Source organism: Musca vetustissima, unplaced genomic scaffold (assembly GCF_032173495.1).
Source record: "Musca vetustissima isolate MV318-11 ecotype Yass unplaced genomic scaffold, APGP_CSIRO_Mvet_v1 utg900, whole genome shotgun sequence".
Taxonomy (NCBI): Eukaryota; Metazoa; Arthropoda; class Insecta; order Diptera; family Muscidae; genus Musca; species Musca vetustissima.
The window spans coordinates 341,170-367,029 of NW_026885828.1; the positions used below are offsets into that span (position 1 = coordinate 341,170).

Consider the following 25,860-nt stretch of genomic DNA (forward strand, 5'->3'; position numbering starts at 1 on the left):
GTTGGAATGTTCCAGTGAGGAGTTATCATGTCTGCCATAGAAATAAGGTTTTTTCTTTAATCACAAAAAAAACAACAAGCTCAGAAATTGACTTTAGAATCTGCTTGCCGTTTTCACTATATCGAGGGTTAACTACACCCAAACATGACTGTATATATTCGAGAAAATGGCTGAAGTTATCAACCTTTTTAAAATCGAGAAATACCGATATATAGGTTTCTAAACCAAATCATAGATCAATCTAGAATAAACAGTGAAAGCGTTAACTTTATTATTGCCAGCTTCATAATTGTTTAAAATAAATAACTAAATAAAAAATATCTTACAAGCGAATTAGAAATAAAATATACCCTTCCATATAATAATAGAAGACTTTAAAAGGCGTATACGGGTTGCTATTTATTTCCGTAGATATCAGATTATAAAAATAGTTCTTACTTCGATTTAAAATATAGAAGTATTAATTGCTTGGATATTTGAGGGTCACTAGACAAGACATCCAAAGCTTTCTATTTAATTTTCATGAGCTAAACATTAAATCACACCGTCATCATCACATCGTCGTAAAGACTGAATTTCTCTTCAATTTTACAACACCACAATAAAGATATCCACAACAAGAATGCAATAAAACACAAACTTTACAATTTTGAAAATAAAAAAAACGCACACACACACATACACATTTGCAAAAAATTCTTTAAATTCTTAATGCATTGGACTTCGTTCGTAATCCTTCTCCTCGGTGATGACTTAAATAATTCAGGTTTTCTACATTAAACAAAATCATTTGTCACCTCGAATATATGTCTCAAACTAAAGTTGATATGGTTCTCGATGATAATTGTGTATTGCTCTTCTTCTTCGTCGTCATTATTATCAGTTACTCGCACAAATTAAGTGCAACTTAAAAGAAAACAAGATTTCATTATAACAGTTTAACAGCAAAGCTGGTTAACCAGTTGCCAGTTGCCTTGATCTCCCTTTGTAAGCTATATGGACACTGATATGATATTATTAAAACGTTTTAGTCCACAAGTGTCCGTCGCTTTTTTAATCGGCAACCTTGAAGAAAATAGTCATTGAAAAAGGAGAGGTCAAACAATTGTTGAAAATACAGTCGGGAATAGTACATAACAGGAGAATTTCAGCTATAGTTCATTTCATTAATATTGCTTAGAAATAGAGGGCATCCAATTTGGAAAAAAATAATTTCTTGTTCAATTTTCTCCTTTTCGTACCACGGTGTGCGTGAAAGAAATCCCTCTAAAAACTATATAAACCAAACTTGTTAAAACATTTAATTGCATTTATTGTTTTATTACTTCTTTTGTGTAATTTTTTGTTTTTGTTATTCCATTTTTTTATTTAATTTCTTCTAACTTTTAACAGCTTTCATTTTATCGCAACACCATTTTTAATAAAAGAAAATAAAAATTAACTTAAAATATACACAAGTGCAAACATTTTACGTTCAAATATCAACAGAAGTCATTCCTACATACATGAACGTACATGTGTACGAGTATTTATAATCAGCTTACAACACCTGCCGCCAGTAAACCAAAAAAAAAAAAAATCAGCCCATTTGACAAAATAAACTAAAAAAGAAAGAAACTTGGAAAACATGCGGCACAACCAACGAAGATGATGGTGCTACGCCGCTCAGCATTTCATAAAACAACAATTATACGAAACAAAAAATAAAAACTAGACTGACTTAGAACTACATTCGATGCTCTAAAAAAATAATTTTTATAAGCGAATAAAAAAAGCATTACAGCTACTTAATACTCCAAGCAGTGCAAACAACAAATCCAGCGAAGAAAGTAAACCAAACAGAACAGAAGTATTGCTTTCAAAAACAGACAACAACAAAAATAGAAAACAACAACATTTTGGTTTCCTACAATTTAGTTTTGGTTACTTTGAAAAATTCATAACCCACCTCACCGCACCGTACGGCAACAGAGAATTTTGTCATAAGCCTATGACTCCATTTAACAGAAGCTACGCGTAAAACGTTTTCATTTTCCACCACAAAATAAGCTCTTCAAGAATCATCACAACATTGGAATTTGGCCACTCTCCTCCTCCATCCTCAGCTTCAACCTCAATCCATTTATTTGTTTCCCATTTGTCATCGGACAATAACAAATTAATAATCGTGCAATGAATTGTGAAAAACAGAGTGAGACATTCAAAAGCGGCGGAACGGATGGCATAACAAGCTTTTGGAATCAGCACATTATGGAGCGCTTTATAAAAGCGAATCTCTTTGTTATATGCTGTGTTGCAGCCGGTTTGCTATTGGTAAGTTGCACCACATACAAATGTCAAATAATTAATAATATATTTAATTTAAAAAAAAATTAATTTTTTAATCGAAAGGGTAAACAAAAGATGAAAAATGCAAAATAAATTACAGGGATTGTTTAACAATTATTATTGTATTAGGATTTCAATTCAATTTATTTATTGAATAATATGGAAGCCTAAAAGTATTTGGGATTAATAAATTATTTCCTAACAAAATTAAAATTGTTTCGGAATAAATTTAATTCTAAGAGAAACCATAAGCGATGAATTCCGGAAGTAGTTATTTCTATTGAATAGAAAATATTACGATTAAAAAAAATATTGTACAGCAATTGTATAAATAATGTAAAATTTAAATTGGGTATATGCTGGATGTGCTCTCCCATTAATACACTAAGTTTCAATACAAAATTATAGGAAACAAATATATGAAATCGCATTTTATTATATTCTGGAATGACCTATTTATTTTAGCATAATTAGAACAAGTTTTTTTATCTTCATCGACATCTCAATAGAACCAAAAAAGGTTCTAGACAGTTTATTTATTGTGATATCCATAATTAGATTGTTATTTCGATTCACCAATAAGCTGTCGTTCATGCAGGTCCATAAAGAAATCACCCAATTTCAGTCCTCAAAGCTATATTTTACCTCAAAGCTATCTTTCAAATTCTTCGCAAACAAACCTTCGTTTGAGTCAAATCTGAAATGAAATACAAATAGTTGTTTTAATTCCAATTTAAATAGTATTTCTAAAACATACAAACCACATTTCTCTTTCTCCCATTTCAGATTGTATACCTGGGTGCATTTTCCTGTGAAGTTTCATGGATTTTAGAGGCGCGCGGTGATTTACCCTATGCCGCTTACGTTCTCTGTACACAGTATTTTATTGTCTTTGTGGCCACAACGATACTCATCCATGGCCTGGTAACTGGTCTACCATGGGGTTTATTCGCATGGTCGGTGGTTATTGGGATACTATCGATACCCGAGTTGATATTTGTAATGATTATGACAACACAACATTGGGTAGGTTAACACATCATTGCTACTTGCAACAACACCAATAACAACAAATATTTTATAATTTCTACATTTCTAGGGTTTGCAATCGGTGCACGGCCTAACAGAGTTAATAGCCTACCTCATACGTTTGGTTATAAATTGTTTTGCTTTAATTTGCGTGATACCAACTGGTCTAAGGTATGTTGAACCAAATAATACAAATAGTATACGTATTTATAACAACAAAAACAACAAATTTTATTACAATAACGAGTTGTAGAAAATATTACACAAATTTCGAAACATTGAACTAAATCCAAATTAAATAGCAAAAGTGAAAGAAACATCTGAAATATTTAGCTGTTGCTGCTGCTTCTGCTCCTAATGTAGATTAATCTATCTATGGCTGTGTTCAATGCCGATGATGGTTCGCATTGATAATTGATAATGTTTTTTTGTTGGTTGGCCATTAAATGACAGCACTTTCATTTGTTTGATGTTGTTGTTTTTTAGCTCCAGGGAAGCTCTTAATATAATCATAAATTAATAGATTATAGATAGACACAGTTTTAGGTCATCTTACCGTACAACAAAATCAATGATTACGTTAATAAAGAAAATTATTACTCAATACATCTTACATATTAATATATGTAAGATGTATTTTAATGTTCCTTCATTTGAAATTCTATACAATTCTGTATATTTTTTAGATGGCGTCGCGAGTCTCAAGTCCTCACACAATTACAGGATTTGGCAACACGACTACAACTACAAACACCGCCACCTAGCGTACCAATGCTGACAACAAAATCTGACTCAAGACGTTCGAGCAAACGGATACAAAATCAACAGAGTGCTTTTGAAAATTCAGGTTACCAAGTAACAGAGGTCACCACCAAACCCGTTAATGGTGGCTCACAGCCACAAGGACTAAATGTATTCGGATCGCAGAATGAATTCAATGCCAGCATGTTTGCCCTGCCATTTTTGCAGCAGCAATTTAATCCAGCAAGTGGTATCAATCGTAATGGTAAGACAGAGATGTACACATCAAGTATTATTGAAACTTAGAGATATTCTATTTTCAATACAAAATCCATTCACATAGATTCTAAAGAATTCATTTGTGTATTACGCGACAGAAATTTGATGAAAATTTATGTCTATTATAATTTCAGGCAATCGCACCCAATCATTAATGGATCTTCGCTGTACCCTGCCGGGTCTTTACAATCCTCGCTATGTCATAGAGAACAGCGATGAAAAGAATGGAAAATATTTCAATATAACAATAGATGATTTGAAAAATAATCTACAAGATTCCCACAAACAGCCTGCCTCTCTGGTCGGTTCCAATGATCCCATTTATTGTTCTATTGAACCAAAACAACCATCACCTCCCACACAACCAAGGGGACAGCGAGAACCAATGGCGTTGCCAGGACAATCACAATCGCAACCGCCAACAAAGTTGGCCCGCAATTGTATATCATTGGAAAATTTGGAAGGAATAAACAAGGTACAAAGTGACCTGGCAGCCTATGGACACAATCTGCTGCAGAACTATAACCAGCAACAGCAGTACTATTTGGCCATGTTGGGCTATTTGCAAGAGCACCAACAGCATTCGCCCCAATTTGCCATGAATGGTGGCATCTATCGGAGACCCGGTAGCCAGACAAGCCTAAATCCTCAAGTTTTGGCAGGCAATGGGGTAATGCCACAACAATTCCAGCGACGTAATTCCCAACATCTACAATATTATGGTGGTTTTGGTTATGCCAACTATACGAATCCCTACATTACAGCCAATTCGAAATTATCACTGGGCAATGAATCCGACGATTACCGCAAATATCGCGATGTGGCTCTGTAAATAGCAACCACCCAGTATAGCAGTACTAGTTTAAGTTACTACTTGTAAAATTTTTTTCCTTATTTTTTTGTTTGTTACATCTTAAGGTGCTAAACTATTCACACGGAGTAGTATAGTGTTTTCCAGTCATCAATGTTCGTTTTTTATTTTATAATATAAGATTTAAGATTTTTTATAAAAGCAATTTATAATTAGTGTTTAGCCAAAGATCGATAAAACCAACTAACTCAAGTGAAATACCAACCAACTATAGGCTATTTTTGAAATTACGATCCACAAATAAACGTATGGCAACCCAGCAGTGTTTGCCTCTGCTCTCATTCGAATGAGAATAATTATGCAGTGCAATTGATTTTTATTAAGAAACAATTGATATTTATTTATATATTTTTGTAATAACATTTAAAAATTAAGTTTACTATAAAGAACAAACACAACGATTTTAGTTTACAATTATTATTATTTTTTGTTTGCTTGTGTAATATAACTATTCGTATGTTTGATATTTCTAAGATAAATTCAATGTAAATACAAAAAAATGGATAACTGAAAATTTCTTATTGAATACAATTCGTTATACGAATTCTGAATGCACTTTTGCCTTCTCTTTGTTTGTGGGGATGTTATAAAAGATCTGCCAAGGGATTATCGGCAATGGGGGTTTTCATGGTTTGTTTTGTATCCGAAGAAGCAGGAGACGTGATTGCACGCGTAGTTGCACTGGGATTTATCGTTGCTGTTTTGGAATAAAAAATATGAAATTTCAATTTAATACTCCAAGCTTTATATCGGATCATATCCATCATTGTGTCTTACCTTTGGGTGTACTCTTGAATAGATCATTATCATCATCATCACTATCTATGTCGCTAAAAATACTACTGGAATGTGTTGCTGTTGTTGATTTGGTTTTACTTTTTGATAACTGGAGTTTAGAGCTCGACTTCAAGAAATCTTCATCGTCGTCACTGTCATCACTGAAGATGGACGTATGTTTATTTGTTCCGCTCTTTCCATCGATTGGACGAATTTTTTCAGTTGCCTCAGTGATACTTTCTGTGGTATGACTCGTTATATTTACTTGTTTTGTTGAACCTATCTTGACAAAGAAATCATTTTCACTTTCAGATTCGGAGTCTGAGAAGAGGGGTTTAGTAGAACTGTGTTTTACATCTTTGTTGAGCGTGGCTGATTTCGAAGACACTTCGTTAGAATTTGGCTTTGATGCATCAGATGTGACGGTTGTTGCTAGAGGATTCAGATTGCCTACATGACTAACTAATGGGGGCAATGGAGACTTAGGATTGGAGTCAGAATTTACTGACATATCTAATGGTTTTATCTCTGTATTTGCATCCATAGTTATTGCAGGTTTGGTGGTTGATGATCTCATATCTTTTGTGGTATCTGTTGAGCTTTCTAACTTCATAGCAGATGAACTCGAATTGCTATCTGTCTTACTGATAAGTTTTTTATTTAGAATACTTTTGAATAATTCATTATCGTCTGTTTCATGGTCATCATCGTCCAGAAAACTAGGCACAGAAATTTTTTTCACACTTTTTGCCACTTGTTCTTTAACATTTTCAAGATCATCCTTTTCATTTGCTGGGAGGTCTTCCGTCTGTGTGCGAGTAGTAGAAGGATAGTTGTTGACATCTTCCTCTAGTAAACTAGGCACGTTTGCTTTTTGTACACTTTTCGTCACTTCTTTGACTTTTTCCAGACTGTCATTGTCACTTTTGAACACATCTTCATTGTTAGGGAAAATGCCGATGTTTTCCTTAGTCGTAGAAGAAATTACATTCGACATATTTGTTGCATCTTTTCCATGCTGAATAGTTGCTTCAGTATGGCTATCAAACATCTGTTCCTCCAACAAAGATTTCCGAATATTTTCTTGCCTTGCCTTTCGGGTCGAGGGTCTTCGATTAAGTGGTGCCCTTACACGATTTTTGTTTACATTCGGCAAAATGTGATCTTGTTGAATGTGTGTAGCGACGTCAGTTCGAACTTTTCTTTCGTCAACATTGTGTTTTGGTTGTGTTGGAATCGGCATCGAAGGTGGTAAAATAGTTTCACTTGGTCTTTGAATATCTTTCTGTGTATTCGGTTTACCTACACTTCCAGGCAACAAGGCCTGTACATTTATATTTAAATTGGGCATTTGCAGTTTTGAAATGGGCCGTTTATTAAATGCACATGTATGGGACACATTCTCCTCTATCTTCTTCTTTTCAAGCTTTTCATCCTTCACAGTATTATCAGTTCGATTTTTAGATACAACTTCAGTTTTATCTTCAACGATGGGATGTTTATTAGGCGACGGTCTTCTAATCAAATTTTCACCTTGGATTTGTTCAACATTAATATCTTTTTCTGTAATCTCAGACACATTGTCTTTGTTTCTTTGACTAACAATCGTTTCTTCGCCACTACTCTCCTTTTCGACAGCGGGTGGTTCATTATCAAATACTGGATATGTAACTGTTGCCTTTTTATTTTCACTCCTTTCTATGGCCTCTATAGTTTCACTAAAATCATCATAAAATACACTGCTAAGTTGTTTTGTGCCCTCAGCTTCTTTGGTGTTTGGTTCAGTCATATTTTCAAAATCATTATCTTCCGGCGGAATATCACTAAATAACTGCAATCCTTTATATTCCGATAACTTTTCGGCTGGTGTTGTTGAAGTTTTAGGTAATTCTGGTTCGGAATATAAATCGTGCTCTAAGTCAAAGCCACTAAATTTCATAGTGGGGGTTTGAGAGGATTTTCCAAGAGACTCAAAGAAATCATTATCATCTGGAGGCTCATCAAAAAGAAGACTAGAATCAAAATTGTATGTCTTCTTATTGGAAGATGTGACATCATGTGATTCACTGGTCTTAGATGTACTTGTATTGGATTCCAATTGAGGAGTAGTGTCTGTAGTAGGAGAATCATTGTCCATCGTAGTGTCAGGCACAATGCTAGTTTGGGCATTAACATTTGGGATATCAGTTGTCTTTCCTAAATCTGAAGTGTAATTATTTGAATGCAAATGGTGATCATTGTTCGCCGCTGTATCGTTATCTTCAGCAGATGAAGGTTGCATCACTCGTTGAGCTATATTTTCGGTACTGGCATTTGAAGACACACTTTTATTCACTGCGTTTGTGACCTCAGTGTCCGATTCATCATCCCCATCGAACAAGTTTGTAATCTTTCTTGGATGGGGGAAAATATAATCGTTTTTAATGCTTCCACCGACATCAAATTCTTGTTTTTTCAGAGAATCATTTGAAATATTTTTGTCTTCAATAGCATTACCAGACATTGCTTGAGAATTAACACTTTCAACATTAGCTGTTAAAGGCGTATTTTTATCAACTACACTGCTGGACTTTCTTGGCATCGCAGAAGGTATAACATGATTATCCTCAAAAATAGCTTTCTTACTTTCAGAAACTACACTCTGATCTACAGGTGTTTCGTTTAAAGTCACAGTGTCATCGAATATATTGTTGATTTCCAATTTACCAGCCATACTTTTAACATTCGAATTATTTATTTCTTCTGGATTTTTACTGGGTTTTCTTGGCAAAGGGGGAATTATTTTTTCAACATCTTCTCCTTCCATGTCTGTATTTAGAACATTATCAAACAAATTAATGCGTCTATCCGTTGAAATGTTTATATGATCTTTTTCTGAATTCTGTTGTTCTTTCTGGACTGTTTTTATAAACTCTACAGATTTCTGGTGAATCTCATGTATAATGTTGGGTTTTGTAGGCAATGGAAACATTTTGTCGAAATAGTCGTCATTTTCTCTCGCATCTTCGGCTTTTGCTTCTTCATCATCTTTAAATAAGTCGATTTCTTTTGCCTCTAATACCGAAATATTTGTTTTAATCGTATCTCTTTGCTGTGAGTGACTTTCGCCGCTTTCGATTTTAGATTTTTCTTCGTTTTTATCCAGACCTGCTGAAAATAATTTTGGTTTGACTTTAAAAAGATTTTCTTCATCCTCATCTTCGTCATCATCGAAAAGATTTGTGGTTTTTAAACTACTGAACAGACTCGACTTAGGAACCGGCTGCTGCGCTACATTTGAGTGTTTAGGTGTTGAAATTATATTCTTCTCCGTTATTAAATTGGCATTATTATCGCCATCATCATTATTCTCTTCAAATAAGTTTATATTGCGAGTTGCAATAGTAGGCGTTGTGGGTTTCACTACACTTTTGTTAGCTAAAGAGGGTACAGTATCGGTTGTTGGTGGTTTTTGCCTTTTCACAAAAGCACTTAGAAAATCACCATCATCATCCTCATCATCAAAAAGATTTGTGCGAATTTTTGGTAGAGCAACCGGAGGAATATTATCCTCTTCCTTCTTACCAGCCGATGCAGTGCTTCGGGGAGTATCTGCTGTTTTGTTGAAGAGTTTATCTTGAAGTTCATCAACAAATATTGGTTTAGATATTTCTTTTGTTTTAGGCTTAGCAACACTTTGTATTTCCTCTATTGGCCTGTTTTCAGTATAACTGGATTTGGATTCTTCAGCCGTATTTGCCTCCTTGCGTTTACTTCCGGCAATGCTCAAATGTTTGTAAACCTCATCATCGTCATCGTTGAAAAGATTAATAGTTTTTCGCGAAACACTCGATGATGGAGTCGACTGCACATCCTCAGGAGGATCGGAAAACAAATCCGTATACGGGGGTATGTTTGATTGCAAAGTTCGAGATTTTGGTAATGGTGTGGCTTTTGTTACAGCAGGCTCAGGTAAACTCGGAGTTTTAGAAGTCGTGGAACTGCTACTTTTCGATCGTTTAACATAATTGTCAATAGGAGTATGGATATTTAATATCTTGGGATTTGACGAATTTGCAGAACTTGTTTCACTAAATGACTGGGAATTTGAAGCTTTCTGGGGCGGCAACAACGTTGATGTGGCGTTGTGGACTTCAAAATTGCCACCAAATGTATTGTTGCTTACCGAAAAACTTGAAGCGCATTCTGAATTAGTCTCGTAAGAATCATCGTTGTCGGCGGCCGCAGACAATGAGGATTCGGAAAATGCGTCCGAAGCCTCATCGCCAGAATAAGAATTTTCTCGCTGTTCATATTGAAGGCCAACGTGTGATGTCATATGCCAGTCTTTGGAACCAAAGATGTGTGGCAATGGTCTTTCATTGTATGGGTTAACGGGTTGGAAAATGCACCTGAAATCGTGCAGATATAAATGAATAAATACCGCAACCAATTGTGTTTTCCTAGACTTACGTCTTTTGGCGTTTTCTCTCGTCCACATTGTCATCATCATCTGAATCGTATACGTCAATGGAATACTTTTCATAAATACGTAATAACTTTAGATTATTATCCAAAAAGGCGGCAAAGGCTTCCTTTGCTGTTGGCTTATTCGATTTCTAAAAAAAAACAAAGACATTTATGTGTTATAATCCTCGTTACCAGCGGCATGAGGGCTTACATCAACCCCATTGATGGGTGTCTGTTCGTTTCCGACAGGTGAAACTGTTTCATCGTCGTCCTCAACGCGGCATTCCACAAACTGATTACCGTATTGAAGTGCCGTCAAACTGTTGGTTACATTATCCAGAGCAATGTGAGTACATTTTATATTATTATTTAGGCGATCGAACTTCTGGGCTGTACTTGCGGCTCTTGATTCCAGATTCTAAAAACACAAACAAGTAACTAATTCCATTGTACATAATTACAATCCCCAAAACAGCTATCCCAAAATGACATAGACACGAGGTCCATGTTTTGAAATAACCGGGAAATTTGGGTTTGGTACTCAGTTAATTAACCTGTGATATTGTTTTCATCCATTGCAATAATTGACAATCCCCAGCAAATGTCCATTCGCCAGCCTGATTTAATATTGCCTCTAGATTCATATCAGTTGGGTCTGACTCCATGTTGATAGGTTCCTTAACTCATTGAGCACTTTAATGTCGAGAAATACTGTTTCCTTTGGGTTACCACAATCTTCACTACGTTGTTTAAACTACCAAATAGCAGATCAACAAAATAATATAAACAATTTACACAGTTTGGAACAATTGAAACCAAGTCGTCCAAGTCGTAAAACAAAATGATTATCAATTCCACTTTTGTTTTGATACCATTCGCTCATCAGCTGCTAAACAAAATGGATTTAGCGATTAGCTTTGTTTTGTTTTTGTTATGCTATGTTTACATCACAGCTGTCCTTCATCGTTCGTTCGGATGCATCGGCAATATATTACCATTTAGAAATGTATTCCGAGTCCATTAAAGTTGAATTTTTATTCATAATTTTCACTTTTTTTTATTTTAAAATACTAAAACTTCTTTGACAACTAATTGCACTAACTGTTGATGCGTCTATTTTATTATATTTCATTGGTTATAGAGTTGCGGAAAACCATACACTGTGCCATTAGGTTAAGTCAAAATTCAAAATATCGTTCATTCAATACAATATAAATAGAAATTACATTACCATGGACCATTGGTCTCCGGATGAAGTGGCCGCCAGATTGACGGACACGGGCCCTTAAAACTAACCTATGTAGAAATTAAAATTATAACTTTTTGCGTGGTTAACCTACTATATCCGGCAATAGATATGCATCTATTGAAAGTTTACCGATCCCCTTATCACTAGTAAAGATAGAAAACTATCCAACAGCTGATGAATATCACAATTATGCCTCACCCTCATTCGTAAACAATTGGAGCCTTTCGCATTTGTATTACTTGCTGAGGTTTATCAATAATTCTCTCCTGTCTCCCCCTATTCGTAGCATGAGGAACGTTTTTATATTCGATCGGTTCATTCGGCTACATCGATATATACATACATCGACATTCAGACATTTATTTATTTGGTTTGGAATTGAAGAACAAAAATAAAAATAATAAAACTTGGCCAATGCTGTTATTGCAGAAGCACTCCGTACCAACAACAATCAATAGTTCGGTTAAGGCTTTTTGAAATTCGCAGCTGGCCAAAAGCAGAAATCACAATTTTAATTCATTTGTGCTTAATCAATAACGAACGCAACAGAACCCTTGTGATTGGTATTATGATATTGGATGAAATTGTTTCATGGTATGTGGTTGTTGGTCGGTTGGTTGTAGCGATAAGACAAAGCAATTCTGAAATGCAGTCACATCATCATTGGATTTCTTTCTTTATTTATAGGTATCAGAAAAAGATTGGCACTTACGATAAAGAACCATGGGAGAAGACAGTTGAATTGAAAATATTGGATGGCTTTAATAGCGGAGTAACATTGAAGACAGCAAAACTGAAGACCGAGTTAATTGATGTCGACTTGGTTAGAGGTAAATTATTTACAATGGTCGTAGAATTATTAATCTTATTAAAACCAAAATAGTTAGCCACTCCTACGCTTCATTTGTAATGAGGATTGTGGTGTCATGCACTTTGAATACTAAAAATGAATCTTGCTATGAATGCACTAAACAAGAATGATTGATTCATTGAATTCAACAAAGAAGTCTTCGTTAGACATTTATCTAGTAAATATGTCCAATAGCATAAGCAAATTAACATTGTTCATAAAACGGCCTTGACAATAAGATTCAGTTAATAACATTTGTGTGCGTGTGTATGCTTATTTATTCTGCAGGTTCAACCTTTCCTAAGGCGAAGCCAAAACAATCATTAACAACTGTGATACGTTTGTCTATACTGCGTTACATATTTCTGCCCCTTTATGCACAATGGTGGGTGAAACAAACCTCACGCAATGCATTCGGCCTATTGTTCTTCCTTTATATGACGCAAATGATAAATTGGGCTGTTTATACGTGCAATGTAAATCGTTTGGAAGCTGCAGCAGCATTAAATGTAAGCGATGGTATTTCAATGACGACAAATATAACACAGACAATAGCGAACAACGACGACAAGTCGGAGAATGATGTAAGGCAGCAATGAATAACCGTGTAGTAATTTTCTAAAAAATCATTGTTTTACAATTTCAGCATATTGTTTCAATTTCGGAGCTTCTAATTCCTATGGCCTTAAGTCTGCTTCTAAGTTTAATACACTCTCAGATAGTCGCCACCAATATAGCACAAAGTGGCGGGGTCAAGTGTAAAAGAAGACGCTATTCCAATGCAAGCCAGAGCAGCAATGGACGGCAAGGAAAATTATTGCGTAGACGCAAAAAGCTTGTCAAGTGAGGCATAATCTATTTGAGGGGAAAACATGTAAAGCATGACAATTACATTTGGTTGGTTTTCTTTCAGAATGAAAAGCCACGATCAATTGGATAATAAGAAATATACAACTGCGAGCGTGAGCAACAGTGACGTGACTGCCACTACAAATCCATCTAAATCCATTTTGGAAATACCATCATCCGCATCCACCAAATCAAATGCTGGTGCAACGATACATCAACCGCCATCATCGTTAAAACTGAATGTGGCCACAACACAGCCGCATTATCTATCACAATTGAAACTAGATCTCAGTGATTCAATCACAAATTCTGAAGACTTTCTACTGAACAATGCAGCCGAGTGTACTCTGCGCAAACGTAATGTCAAGTTTGCTGTTACACAGGAAAAACAACAACAAACCTCACCACAATCTGTCTCAACCACCAGCAGCACACGAACTTCGCTAAGAGGTGACAATTCCAGTCCATCGTCGAACAGTCCGTGTGTATCGCCCACCAAGACTGTTCGCATTGATGACTGCGTACAAGAATTCTATGATGATCTAATTAGCAGATCGTCAGCGCCAGCACCTCAACAATTATCAAATGTTCCGTCAGAAGGGCAAAATGTGTCGAATACGCGCCGCATTGTGGGAGACGATGATGGTTTTGAGAGTCTCAATGGCAAAAGTTCAAGTGGCGAGGATAACAATGCTTCGCCACATGGCTTGAGATTACGTACAAACATCGGTAGCAATCATGAAAGAGTTGAACTCTTGGCAGAGGTATTTATTTATTGTGGAACACAAAATGATGATAATACGTTCCCTTTTTTCAGCGTAAACTTAAGCCTATCAACAGCGACGTCAAATCTCGGGATGTTAGCAGCGATGAAACAGAGGAGGATGGAGATGATGGGGATTTGATTTCAAGTCCAGCGTCACAAGGCGGCAACACATCGAACTGCAATGAGTGTACAACTTCTGCCACAGAATGGCTGGGCATAACAACAAACAGTAAGTTCGCCAGCCACTAACCTGCATTTACAATTAATTATTACTATGCGAACACCCATTTTGTAGGTGATGAATGCAGTTACAGTTCCGAGTACGATAACTCGGATGATTACAAAGCAAACCAATATTCTGACGAAAATTTATCTGATTTGGATTATACACCAACGGTTATTCTAAATCCCCATGGGACCAGTGATAGAAGTAAATACAATCTACAAAATTCTATTTGCAATAAAATAAGCTTCTTTAATTGTAATTTTAGTTAGCTGTACTATTTGGGATCATCGTGAAATTAAAAAGGCACAAATGTCTGTTTTGGAAATTTCTTCGGCTATTATTGAAAATGTCGAATTGATGCCCGAGACAAATGACTACATTTATATTGGTATATTCTTTTCGTTTGTATTATCACTGATACCTGTATTCTGTAGGCTGTGCGAAATAACAATGGATTCAGAAAAGTCTAGCGATATCAATTATTTTGACTTGCCAATGATGTTGTGGGAGAAGGCCTCATTTTCATTTACTGCCATATTTCGTTTTGCCTTCGGTGACACAAAGTGGGAGAGAACCGTCTTGATAATAGGATTCCTTAATCGTTTGTGTTTGACGCTGATACTTTTTATGTTTTTCAGTGTGGCCGAACGTACTTTCAAGCAGAGGTAAAGTATAATGCCGTCGATGTTAAATGTAACCAACAGGTGTCTTATTTTTTCTAGATTTCTGTACGCCAAGCTTTTCTCACATTTGACATCATCAAGGAGGGCCAGGAAATCAAATTTACCTCATTTTCGTTTGAACAAAGTGCGAAATATAAAAACCTGGCTAAGTGTACGATCCTATCTAAAGGTAGGGCTATTTTGAATTAGCAAAAAATGTGTTTATAATTGCCCTATACTTTTAGAAACGTGGGCCTCAACGTTCGGTGGACATCATTGTATCGGCTGCTTTTATTGTAACGTTGTTGCTTTTGGCTTTCCTGAGTGTTGAATGGTTGAAGGATTCGGTACACCTACACTCACATTTGAACCTGGAAGCATTGTTGTGGTCGAGTACAATTGGTATCTTTCTGTTACGATTTATGACTTTGGGCAATAAGATTCATCATAAATATCGAAGTGTGTCAGTTCTAATAACTGAGCAAATAAACCTTTACTTGCAGGTATGCCAAAAGATAATGGATCTACAAATATATTGCATATTGATGTATGTTTTCGTATTATTTCTAGATTGAAAAGAAACCCAAAAAGAAGGACGAACTAATGGTCTCAAACAGTGTTCTGAAACTAGCATCCGATCTATTAAAGGAGCTAGAAACGCCATTTAAAATTTCCGGTCTTAGTGCAAATCCATATCTTTTTACAACAATTAAAGTAGTGATTTTATCAGCCTTATCTGGGGTTCTAAGTGAAATGCTGGGCTTTAAGCTGAAATTGCACAAAATCAAAATAAAATAATGAATGTACCTTTAGAAATGTAGCACTTGATGTCTGTACTTTCGTAGTTCATAGTATCTATACACATTATTAGTAGATTTCTGTTAATGTTTTTGTTTTTTCTTTTTTTTCAAATGAATTGAATACACAGGATTGAATCAAATATTTACAGAACAGACCAATACGGTTGTGATTTCTATGTAGTATAAACGATATAATATAATATAATGAGAACAAAAAGATGCCATAGAAATATTAATGTTAAACTAACAATATGTGTATCTGTCTATTTCTCTATTAAGAAATGTATATTTTTGCTGATGTTGTATTTGTTTTCAAATCTCACAAAAGATATTCTCTGAAAATGTGTAGTATATAAGAAATATCCATCTGAAAAGAGGCAAGTTTAGAAATCATTCAGTAATAAAAAAAATATTTAAAAAACAATGTTTTTTTTAATATATTAAATAATAATTACTCGGTAAGGTATTTTGTGTGAGAAAGAGATATTCTTGTTCCAACAATAACCATGACATAATTAAACGAGGTAATCTCATGCAGTCAAAAAGTAAAAGAAAAAAAAAAAACAAAATTTAGTACAATTTTTCAAATTCAATTTCTCTATATTTTATTGAAGTTTTGTGTAATATATAAAAAGACAACCAATAATCGTAGACAATATCCAGTACACAGACACTCTTAAAGACATGTGGTAATTAATGGTATGTATTCACTAGAGTAAAAAAAGAGGCACAGTCACCGTTAAAATACATTTTAGATCCATCTTTCATTAACTCAATATATTTTTGAGAGGTCTTCATAAAATCAAATTTTAAACATAAAATTAAATTACTTAAATGATAATTTTTAACTGTTATTAATACAGTTTTCCAAATTGCTCTCAGCTTTGAGTAATGGAAAACATCAGTAAAACTAAAAAATTAAATTGATTATTTTTAATATTACAGTAGATATCGGATATAAGAAACTCAAAAAAGCCGGCGATTTCTCTCTTATATGCGTTTTTTTTTCTTATATGGAATTATTGGATATAAGACAATTGTTTGTTTTTCAAATACCATTGTCAGCTTTGGTGTTTGACAAACATTTCTTATATATGTGTTTTTCTTATACGCGTTTTTCTTATATGAAACAATTTTTACACTGATGAGATGATAAAAGGCTCGGTGTTTTTGACAATCTTTCTTATATGCGATTTTTTCTTATATGCGATGTGCTTATAACCGATATCTACTGTACTTATACGTTTGTCATTAGTCCTTAGATATGTATGTATTCTGTCATTTAGGGTCCTCAAAAGAAGATACTGAATAAATATCTAGAAAAGTACGAAAACCAATGTTGTATTTTCCTGTTGCCTAAAGTACGGAAACAGAACTATTAGCTAACATTTCATTTCCTCGGTTAAAAAAATTAGTAGATTCTTGCAGTGCGCGAGCAGACCACCATATCTCACAAAACATTAACCGAATTTTAAAACTAATTTAAATGCAAATTACCGTTACTATTAAAATCATTGATTTGGACGCTTAACAAACCTACATGCCAATCGCGCTCAGTTCAATGACGGCGACAAATACACATACCGGACGACTTGGAGTTTCGTTCAGTAGTGGTTTTTTCGCATTTTGTGTCGTTTCTAGTTTTTCTATCAAGCAACCGAACCAACGTGTTTTTACCACTTGGTTAATGTTGTTATTGTACCTATGTAAGCAGTTTTTCAACAATTGGAAATCACATACTTTACAAAAAACCCAAAAACAAATGTTTGTGCAATTATAACAAGATGCTAGTGATGTAAAATAAAGTGTGCAGAAATTTCTATTTGTATGTCAAAGAAAAATATGCGAAATATATTTCAAGTGGCGGGGTAGAAGTAGATAGCTATAGCCACCAAGTTACTGCGACCTCCATCACAGTCTGCGCGAGAGACAAGGACGAACATATGTCCAATTAGACATTTTACATTGTTCTTGTTGTGTGTTTTTTGTTAAATGTGTGTGAATGTGTCTGTGCCTGTTTTTTCATAAAATTCACCAAATCAATCGGTCTTGTGCGGAAGAATAGAACTTCGGTCTCAAATTATTAAAGTAAAATAGCAAAGTACTCCCTGAAATATCAATAAAACTGTGAATTTAATTGTCAATCGTAATACCTAAGGATACAAATTACTGGTTCGAAAGGTAACTGGGTCGTTGCTTCTATTCCGAGTGAATAAACGTCTGGGTCTCTCTTTTTTATCGCATCCAACAACGTCAACGTTGTCGTGGCCGTCGTCGTCGTTTTTGTCCTAAACCACCCATTCCGCTGTAAGTTCGAGTGATTGATTTGGATGAGAGCATAATAGTAAAAGTGTGCGTGCGTGTGTGTGTGCTGTTTGGTTGCAAATAACACAATTCTTTTCCGAACACAATAAATAAATAGATAAATGGTTAATTTCTGTTTGATTTATACTGATATGTATGTTGTGTTGTCGTATGTTTAGGAGTACAAAACAATTTTTGTCGTCAGGACTCCCGGAAGAAGGTCTATGAAGCACTGATAACATAACACGGGGTGCAAGTAAACTGCCTGCAGCGAGCAAACCGAGATAAATTTGACCCCGATTTCTAAATTTGTGTTTTGTTGGTCTGTCACCGCCTCTGAAGAAAAAATATAACACAGAAATGAACAAGGCTGACGTCAACAGACGGGTTTTGGCCATCCAAGCCAAAAAGAAGCGACACAAGCCAAATAAGAAGCGTGGTAAAGCCAATGGCAATGCTGGTGGCGGCGGTGGTGGGGGTGGTGGTCAACAGCAGCAGCATATGTCGCAGAACGATGCAACATCGCCATCACCGACCGATGCTGCGATCAGCAATCAACTGCTCGAGGACAATCTTGATTTGAAGTCACCCAATTCCATGCCCGAAGTCTGTGGCATTTCTACAAAAATCTCAAAATCATTTTGTGCTGCACCCTCGTCAAGTGGTTCGAATTCATTGGCGGGCAATACACCCATAACTGGATCATCGAATACTTTGGATGAGTCGACATACATCGGCACACCTTCGTCCAAAAAGTATTCAAATTTTATACACCCCAATGAGGGTTCCAATGACGATTATATGCCGCAAGACAGCTACTTGGAACAGCATCATTTGAATCATGACGATTACATGCACTATCATCAGCAGCAGCATTATGTCGATCCCATCTATCATGCTGAATATGTGAAGAAACAACAATTGCTGCAACAGCAACAACAACAGCAGCAGCAGCAACAACAACAATATCAATATCCACCACGTAGTTCTTCCAACGATTCTGAAGAATCAGAATTGAATAGCGAAAACGAGGAACAAGAACTAAAAGAAGACTATTGCAAGGGAGGCTATCATCCAGTAAATATTGGAGATCTATTTCAAGGTAATTATCAATCATTTTTCATTTCAACACCGGCAATGGTAAGAAAAGGCAAACTTATTTGTTTATCAATTTAAAAAATACCCCTAATAATAGCATATAATCTCCCTAGTGCTTAGAAGCAATCGGGCCACACCACCTGACAAACGTTCTTCGTTCGTTCATGTAGAAACTGTGAAAATGATAGTTAGATTTTGTCGCTTGCTCTGTGATTCACTCGGACCACAAATTTGGATGTTTCGAGAAAGAGAGCAAGAAACGACAAGTATCGCATTTTGTTAACAACGTTTATAAACGTATATCAAACAACTAAATATGTGTCAATTCGCCTATTATGTAGTCAGTCAGAATTTTTATTTTTGTTACGATTTCTCATCATCATTATCTGGCTGCACAACCCTACCCTACAGACGACCGACCTACCTATTCTAATGTTCATTTGCATTTATGCATTGTTTTTGTTTTCTATTTTGTTTACATTGCGAGCAACAACAACAACAAAAACACCAGCGGTGACTGCCCCTCGAATAGCAGACAAACACAAACGTATATATGTCTATAGAAGAGAATGAATTAATACGTATGAACGCCCTAATCAGCGATAGAGGAGGGGGAATAATACAATGTGCTTCCAATTATTATAACACCTGTTTTGTTAGATTCCGGAAATTTGAATGGAACAGAAATTGGTTTTTATTTTCTTCCATAATAGGATAAGAACATTACACTTTTGAATTAACAATTTTCCAAATGCTGTCAAATATCTCCTGCTTTTTATATTCCGAAACAAATTCGAGTCAGTATTTCGAAACTCGGCATACTTGTAACTAACGAAGAAAGCAGAACATAATCTCTTTTGTTAAAGCCTCCTCTTTATAGAACAGTTCAGTTAAGACTTAATGTTGAGCATGCTAAACGATCAGAATAATGTTCATGAAAGTCTATTACGCATATTCAAATGCTATTCTGCTCTAGAGCATAGACATGTTTGTATATTTTACATTAATTAGATGGAATTAAAAGTTAGTGAGAATGACGACTATAAGGTCCCTATCCTGCAATTTTTAGCAAATCTAGTTAATGTAAAGATTAGAGAACAGGTATAAAACCTTCTCTCACTTTGGGTCCGCGCTATATACCTATATGGACTAAAATGTTTCCCAAACTCCAATAATCCGCAATCGTCATCTAATATCATTTGAATTATTTTATACTCATGTACATGATTTATTAAACGGCTTCATAAATATTGTTGGAAATATATTGCCTTGCAATGGTACTGCCACATTTTATTATATTCTATAAGAAGAGCAACTCTGCCACAACAATAATATGTTTTGTATATTGTCTTGTTAAATAAAGGTCCATTAAATCGTACAATTATTTCTTTTTTGCAATTACATTTAGTCTACGTTCCGGACGGTATTGTCAAGTCCGTACATTTTGTCACTTATCATTTTTTGAAATATTAATCGGACATTTTTAAGTATTCTCTATACTACCAACTCATGTCCAAATATTTTTGTGAATTCAAAAACCACAACGGCATTTTTTGAAGCAATCATGCTGCTTGCCAGCCAATTTAATGTTATATGTAAAGTATTTTTAGAACTCATGTACTTTTTATGACTGAAGGAACTGAAAAAATATATTTCAGCAAGACATCGTTAGGGATATACATACGTGTTGGTCAAACATCCATACATATGTAATCAATTTGGCAATATTTAAAATATGATGTAATATTGTACATTACAACACATACAGTGCAGGAAAAATATTGTGGAGCATCTAATTTACAATTTCAAGAATAAGATATGATTTCTTATAAATTTTAAATGTATTCTAACATCTGAAATATGTTTCAAACAGTATTGTCAATACATATTGCGAAAAAAAAACAGTTTCAACTGAAATTTTCCTTCTTGTCATGTTTTCACTGTCGTTAACCTCTCTTTCACTGTGATAATCCGCAAACTGATAGCAAACGAAGCTGTTGGATTGTGGAATTACAGACCCCAAGTTCAACGTAATGTGACATTACTACAGAATAAAAATCCAACAATTCAATGATTCACATACATATACATATTTGCTTGCCTACATACATATATTTGCAATTGAAAAGAATGCAATGAGGAGGTCCGACCATAACAATGGTCAATGGCTATGGTGATGACGATGATGGGATAACAATAACAATGTCGCGGAGGTGAGAGATCGACTGTGGTGTATTTAGTATTAAAAAACGTATTATCGTTACATGAACCATGTCATGGAATTAGTATCAAGCTGATAGTAACATTAAACAGTCAAATCTAGCTTTAAAATTTCACGTCGGATTGTCTGACGTGATTTGCCAGCCAAATGGACTTACTCGATGATTACATTAGTTTTACTGACTTTGTATATCTGTTAGGTGGTTATAATGTATATATGTACATAATCATCTTTCACTCAGACAGACTATCAAAATTATTGGAGGTCATGTTTTCTATAAGTATTTTATGGTTCTATATGCATTCACAGGTCGTTACCATGTTGTTCGAAAACTTGGTTGGGGTCATTTCTCTACAGTCTGGCTTTGTTGGGATCTAGAGGAAAAAAGGTACGTGGCCATCAAAATCGTCAAATCAGCTCAACATTTTGCCGAAACAGCTAAGGATGAAATAAAAATACTCAAAGCGGTGCGCGATTCAGATCCAAATAATCCACGCCGTCAAAAAACCGTCCAACTGTTGGATGACTTTAAAATATCGGGTGTTAACGGAACTCATATATGTATGGTGTTCGAAGTACTTGGTGACAATCTCTTAAAATTGATACGCAAATCCAATTACCGGGGTATTCCCATCGAAAATGTGAAAACAATAACCCGACAAGTTCTCGAGGGACTTGATTACCTACATACATGCTGCAAAATCATTCACACCGACATAAAGCCTGAAAATGTCCTCTTGTGCGTCAACGAGAATTATGTGCGGAAATTGGCCAACGAAGCCACCGAACTTTATGTCATGAACTTCAAGATGTTTCCCTCGTTTGTTAGTCGGGCTCCCAAGGAATACAGGGAACCTCAAATAACGGGCAAAATGAGCAAGAACAAGAAGCGTAAACTGAAGAAAAAGGCCAAGAAACGTTTGGAATTATTCAAGAAACAATGGGATTATTTGGAGCAAAGTGGTGCTACGGCCAACGGGGAACAGCCGCAGGAAAAACCTGAGATTGACGGAAAGTCCCTGCAGAATGGCGATGCATCGGATAATGAGGAGGATGAAGATATTCAAGACGACATTGCGGAGGAGAAGGCTGCAGATGCTGACGCCGACGACGATGATGAACATGCAATGGAAGAGCCAGCAAAGCCCACAAAGCCGGCCAAAGCATCTAAGCCCAACAACGGAAAGCAACAACCACAACAACAGCAACAAGGTGGTGCAGAAGAAAACAATGCTGTGCCAGCCCCAGTAACGGAAAATAAAAAGAAGAAGAAAAAGAAGAATAAGAGTAAGTACAGATTCATTCAGTAATTATGGTTATAGTAGTTGTCAAACTTTTATCTTTAAACTTGTTTTACAGAGAAAGCCAATCAGCAGCAACAACAACCACAACAGCAGCCCTCGACACAATCCGAAAAGACTACAAAGGTTGTTGCGGCCAATTCAACAACATCGTCGAGCAGTGGCAGCAATACAATCAAGGGCGAGCAAAATGAATCAACCAGCAGTTCATCGGCTACACTGAAAGGTCAATTGTCCAATGATTCGGGTGGACAAAGTAAACAGCAAAAACAACAGCATCAAAACAAGACTCCGGCAAAGGGCAACAACAATAACAACAACAGCAAAACAAATAACAAAGCAAACCCGAAGAACGCCACTACCAATCAGCCAGCCCAACATAGCCCAATGCAACCACAGTTGCATCAACCTGTGGCAATGACCAATGGGCCTTCAACGGAGCCTGAAGCCCGGCCAAAGGATCCAGCCTTAGAACCTTGTGATTTTGAGGTAAAAATTGCAGATTTGGGCAATGCTTGCTGGGTGCACAAGCATTTCACCGAAGATATTCAAACTCGACAATATCGTTCCTTGGAAGTGATATTGGGCGCTGGCTATGATACATCGGCCGATATATGGAGCACAGCTTGTATGGCCTTCGAATTGGCCACGGGTGATTATTTATTTGAACCGCACTCAGGTGATAACTACACCAGAGACGAAGACCACATCGCCCATATTATTGAACTGTTAGGACCCATACCTCCCCATATAGTCTTTAGGGGAGCCTATGCAACGCATAGCTTCAACCGCAAGGGAGAATTGCGTAACATTACCGGCTTGAAACCATGGGGTCTAGTAGCTGTACTGCATGAAAAATACGAATGGTCATTAGAGGAGGCCGAGGCATTCGCCGACTTTTTGAAGCCAATGCTACAGTTTGATCCTGCAAAACGGGCAACTGCAGCTGAGTGTCTGAAACATCCATGGCTAAGATAAGATACACTTAATAACCCCCGTAACCAGACCCAATTTCCCCACCACAGCCACTCCTCTACCAGCAGCTCTCACTCAGCATCAAATACAACCATAAATACAAATACAACTTCGAACGACGATGACACGGTATCGCCTACCTTATATGTAGTAAGTCGACAACAAAGAAGTTTATTGCCCCGTTTGTCATTACCTCCTCCTCTTGATAGTGGTGGTGGTGGCGAATCCTTAGCAGTTGCGACTACATCGTCGGCAACTACATATTTACGATCGCCATCATTGCCCGCCGCAATACCATCAGTAGCTGCAGATTTATTGTCCGAAAGTAGCAGATCTCCCTCTCGATCATTGATGACATCCTTTTGGCGGTTGTCGACCTCAAAATCCTTATCACCTCAACCGGTAGCTACAACAAATGCTGCGCATAATTTGTGCTGGCGCAAAGCAAAAACCTGGCGTCGCATTTTCAAAAAGAATTAATAAACCCGTGTTTGATCATCGGGAATAGCAACGGCGGTTGATCTCTCGATACCGATGATGATGATGCTGCTGATGATGATCGAATAAAAAACATCAAAACTCGTCGTATAGGCACCATTTCCTTCCCCTATTTATTTATGTTCGTATATCTATCTCCCAAAATTAAAAAAGGAATAAAATACATTGTGAGAAATTCAATAAAACTCTCTCACAAAACATAATAAAAATAAACAACAGCAAACTGCAACAACAATAATTTTGTTTAGAGTTAAAGAAAGAAAAAAAAAATAATTCCTTTATATGCGAAACCCTTTATTATAGAAAGGACCCTAATAATGACAACCGAACACTATCAGTTAGCAAATAATATAAACAAATAAAAAACAAAATAATATCGAGATAATATATCTTTAATGTAACAGCAACTCATAAAACACCACGAATTATTTTCTGAATATTATTTATGTTCCATATGCATTATTTTGTTTTGTTGTTCTTTTTATGAGATTGAATATTTGGAATATATATAAACATATGTATGATGACTGCATAATAATTTCAGTTTTGTAAATTTTCAAGAAGCCAACCCCACATGGAATACCACACGCAAAGTTTCCGAAGCAATTCAGAATTTCTTTTAGTTAAACTTTGCACTTTAAATTGTAAAACATTTTAAAATAACTTTGTTTTAATCTTAATAATTGTAATAATAAATTAACTTATTTTTCTCATATAAATATGTATGCTTGTTCTTCTTTTGTTAATTTAACAAAAAACAGAAACAGAAAAAAAAACTTAAAAAAAATAAATTAAAGTATTGTAGATGAAAGAAAGAAATAAGATACCTTTCGACATATAAAATTTATAGATAGATTGATCGATGGATGAATGGATGTTGAGCCCTCCTCATCTGCAAGCAGCCTACTAATTTAAAGAAGTTAAACAACACAATTATTTAGCAAAAAAAAAAAACAAACAAACTTAAGAAATACGAATATATAAATATGACAACTAACATTACTCACAAAAAAACATTGTAGTGAATATTACAATATAGAAAAAGAAAAAAAACAACAACAACAAATAGCAAAAAATAAAACACCATATTGCAAAAAATTTTGAATGCAAAAAAAAGAGCAGAGTATATACATGTATGTGTGTTATTTGGCGTTAATGGGTTCTCTTGCATTACTTTTTATAACCATGCGTGCCCAACAAACAATTAACCCATTTTAAATTATCTATTATGGAAGGAGAAAAGATCATTTATTTTTCTGATAACAATATTTATTTTTTCAAAAATTATTCTATTTTTATTTTATAAATGATTATTTTTAGTAATTCTATGAATCTTTTCTAAGCACTGCGAGATATTGCAATATATTAGTTTGAAACCAAATTCATTGTATATCTCAAACAAAAAAATCTCTTCCGTTTAGACAGATAGAGAACTATGATTCTACTATACTCTGTGGTCTTTGTTTCAAAAAATTTATTCGCCCAGGCATCAATTACTTCGAGTAGGTGGTGGCATAGGTAAAGTCAACGCTATTAAAAAGTTGACAAAAAAGGTGTGACTCTTTCTTTTGCCCTTGAGATGAATTC

The 25,860-nt window shown here is 35.5% G+C and overlaps 4 protein-coding genes across 4 annotated transcripts; 3 read left to right on the forward strand and 1 right to left on the reverse strand.

Annotated features, from left to right (window-relative positions):
- The first annotated feature begins 2,139 nt into the window (after positions 1-2,139).
- LOC133333109 (uncharacterized) lies at positions 2,140-5,209 on the forward strand. The gene is made up of 5 exons (XM_061541453.1): positions 2,140-2,313; positions 3,115-3,354; positions 3,428-3,528; positions 4,044-4,363; positions 4,512-5,209. Exons 1-5 carry the CDS (start codon positions 2,173-2,175, stop codon positions 5,207-5,209), a joined length of 1,500 nt encoding a protein of 499 aa, XP_061397437.1. The 5' UTR covers positions 2,140-2,172.
- A 623-nt stretch (positions 5,210-5,832) lies between these two features.
- On the reverse strand, positions 5,833-11,118 carry LOC133333079 (WASH complex subunit 2). Its single transcript, XM_061541410.1, has 5 exons — positions 11,029-11,118; positions 10,686-10,892; positions 10,478-10,623; positions 6,026-10,416; positions 5,833-5,945 (listed from the first exon to the last, which is right to left on the reverse strand). The coding sequence occupies exons 1-5, from the start codon at positions 11,116-11,118 to the stop codon at positions 5,833-5,835; spliced, it is 4,947 nt and encodes a 1,648-aa protein (XP_061397394.1).
- A 1,154-nt stretch (positions 11,119-12,272) lies between these two features.
- LOC133333080 (protein phtf) lies at positions 12,273-15,923 on the forward strand. The gene is made up of 11 exons (XM_061541411.1): positions 12,273-12,317; positions 12,411-12,553; positions 12,862-13,157; positions 13,220-13,416; positions 13,487-14,186; positions 14,240-14,417; positions 14,484-14,618; positions 14,680-15,079; positions 15,137-15,266; positions 15,322-15,579; positions 15,647-15,923. Exons 1-11 carry the CDS (start codon positions 12,292-12,294, stop codon positions 15,872-15,874), a joined length of 2,691 nt encoding a protein of 896 aa, XP_061397395.1. The 5' UTR covers positions 12,273-12,291; the 3' UTR covers positions 15,875-15,923.
- A 1,568-nt stretch (positions 15,924-17,491) lies between these two features.
- On the forward strand, positions 17,492-23,878 carry LOC133333081 (SRSF protein kinase 1). The gene is made up of 4 exons (XM_061541413.1): positions 17,492-17,582; positions 18,360-19,282; positions 21,809-22,786; positions 22,859-23,878. Exons 2-4 carry the CDS (start codon positions 18,541-18,543, stop codon positions 23,776-23,778), a joined length of 2,640 nt encoding a protein of 879 aa, XP_061397397.1. The 5' UTR covers positions 17,492-17,582; positions 18,360-18,540; the 3' UTR covers positions 23,779-23,878.
- Positions 23,879-25,860: the final 1,982 nt, after the last annotated feature.

Coding starts and splice junctions, on each gene's coding strand:
- LOC133333079 (XM_061541410.1), bottom strand. CDS start 11,118: ATGAATCTAGAGGCAATATTAAATCAGGCTGGCGAATGGACATTTGCT. Junction 10,893..11,028: donor GGATGAAAACAATATCACAG/GTTAATTAACTG, acceptor TTGTGTTTTTAG/AATCTGGAATCAAGAGCCGC. Junction 10,417..10,477: donor GAGAGAAAACGCCAAAAGAC/GTAAGTCTAGGA, acceptor GCACGATTTCAG/GTGCATTTTCCAACCCGTTA.
- LOC133333080 (XM_061541411.1), top strand. CDS start 12,292: ATGATATTGGATGAAATTGTTTCATG. Junction 13,417..13,486: donor AGACGCAAAAAGCTTGTCAA/GTGAGGCATAAT, acceptor GTTTTCTTTCAG/AATGAAAAGCCACGATCAAT. Junction 15,580..15,646: donor AAATAAACCTTTACTTGCAG/GTATGCCAAAAG, acceptor TATTATTTCTAG/ATTGAAAAGAAACCCAAAAA.
- LOC133333081 (XM_061541413.1), top strand. CDS start 18,541: ATGAACAAGGCTGACGTCAACAGACGGGTTTTGGCCATCCAAGCCAAA. Junction 19,283..21,808: donor TATTGGAGATCTATTTCAAG/GTAATTATCAAT, acceptor ATGCATTCACAG/GTCGTTACCATGTTGTTCGA. Junction 22,787..22,858: donor GAAGAAAAAGAAGAATAAGA/GTAAGTACAGAT, acceptor CTTGTTTTACAG/AGAAAGCCAATCAGCAGCAA.
- LOC133333109 (XM_061541453.1), top strand. CDS start 2,173: ATGAATTGTGAAAAACAGAGTGAGACATTCAAAAGCGGCGGAACGGAT. Junction 3,355..3,427: donor TTATGACAACACAACATTGG/GTAGGTTAACAC, acceptor CTACATTTCTAG/GGTTTGCAATCGGTGCACGG. Junction 4,364..4,511: donor AAGTGGTATCAATCGTAATG/GTAAGACAGAGA, acceptor TTATAATTTCAG/GCAATCGCACCCAATCATTA.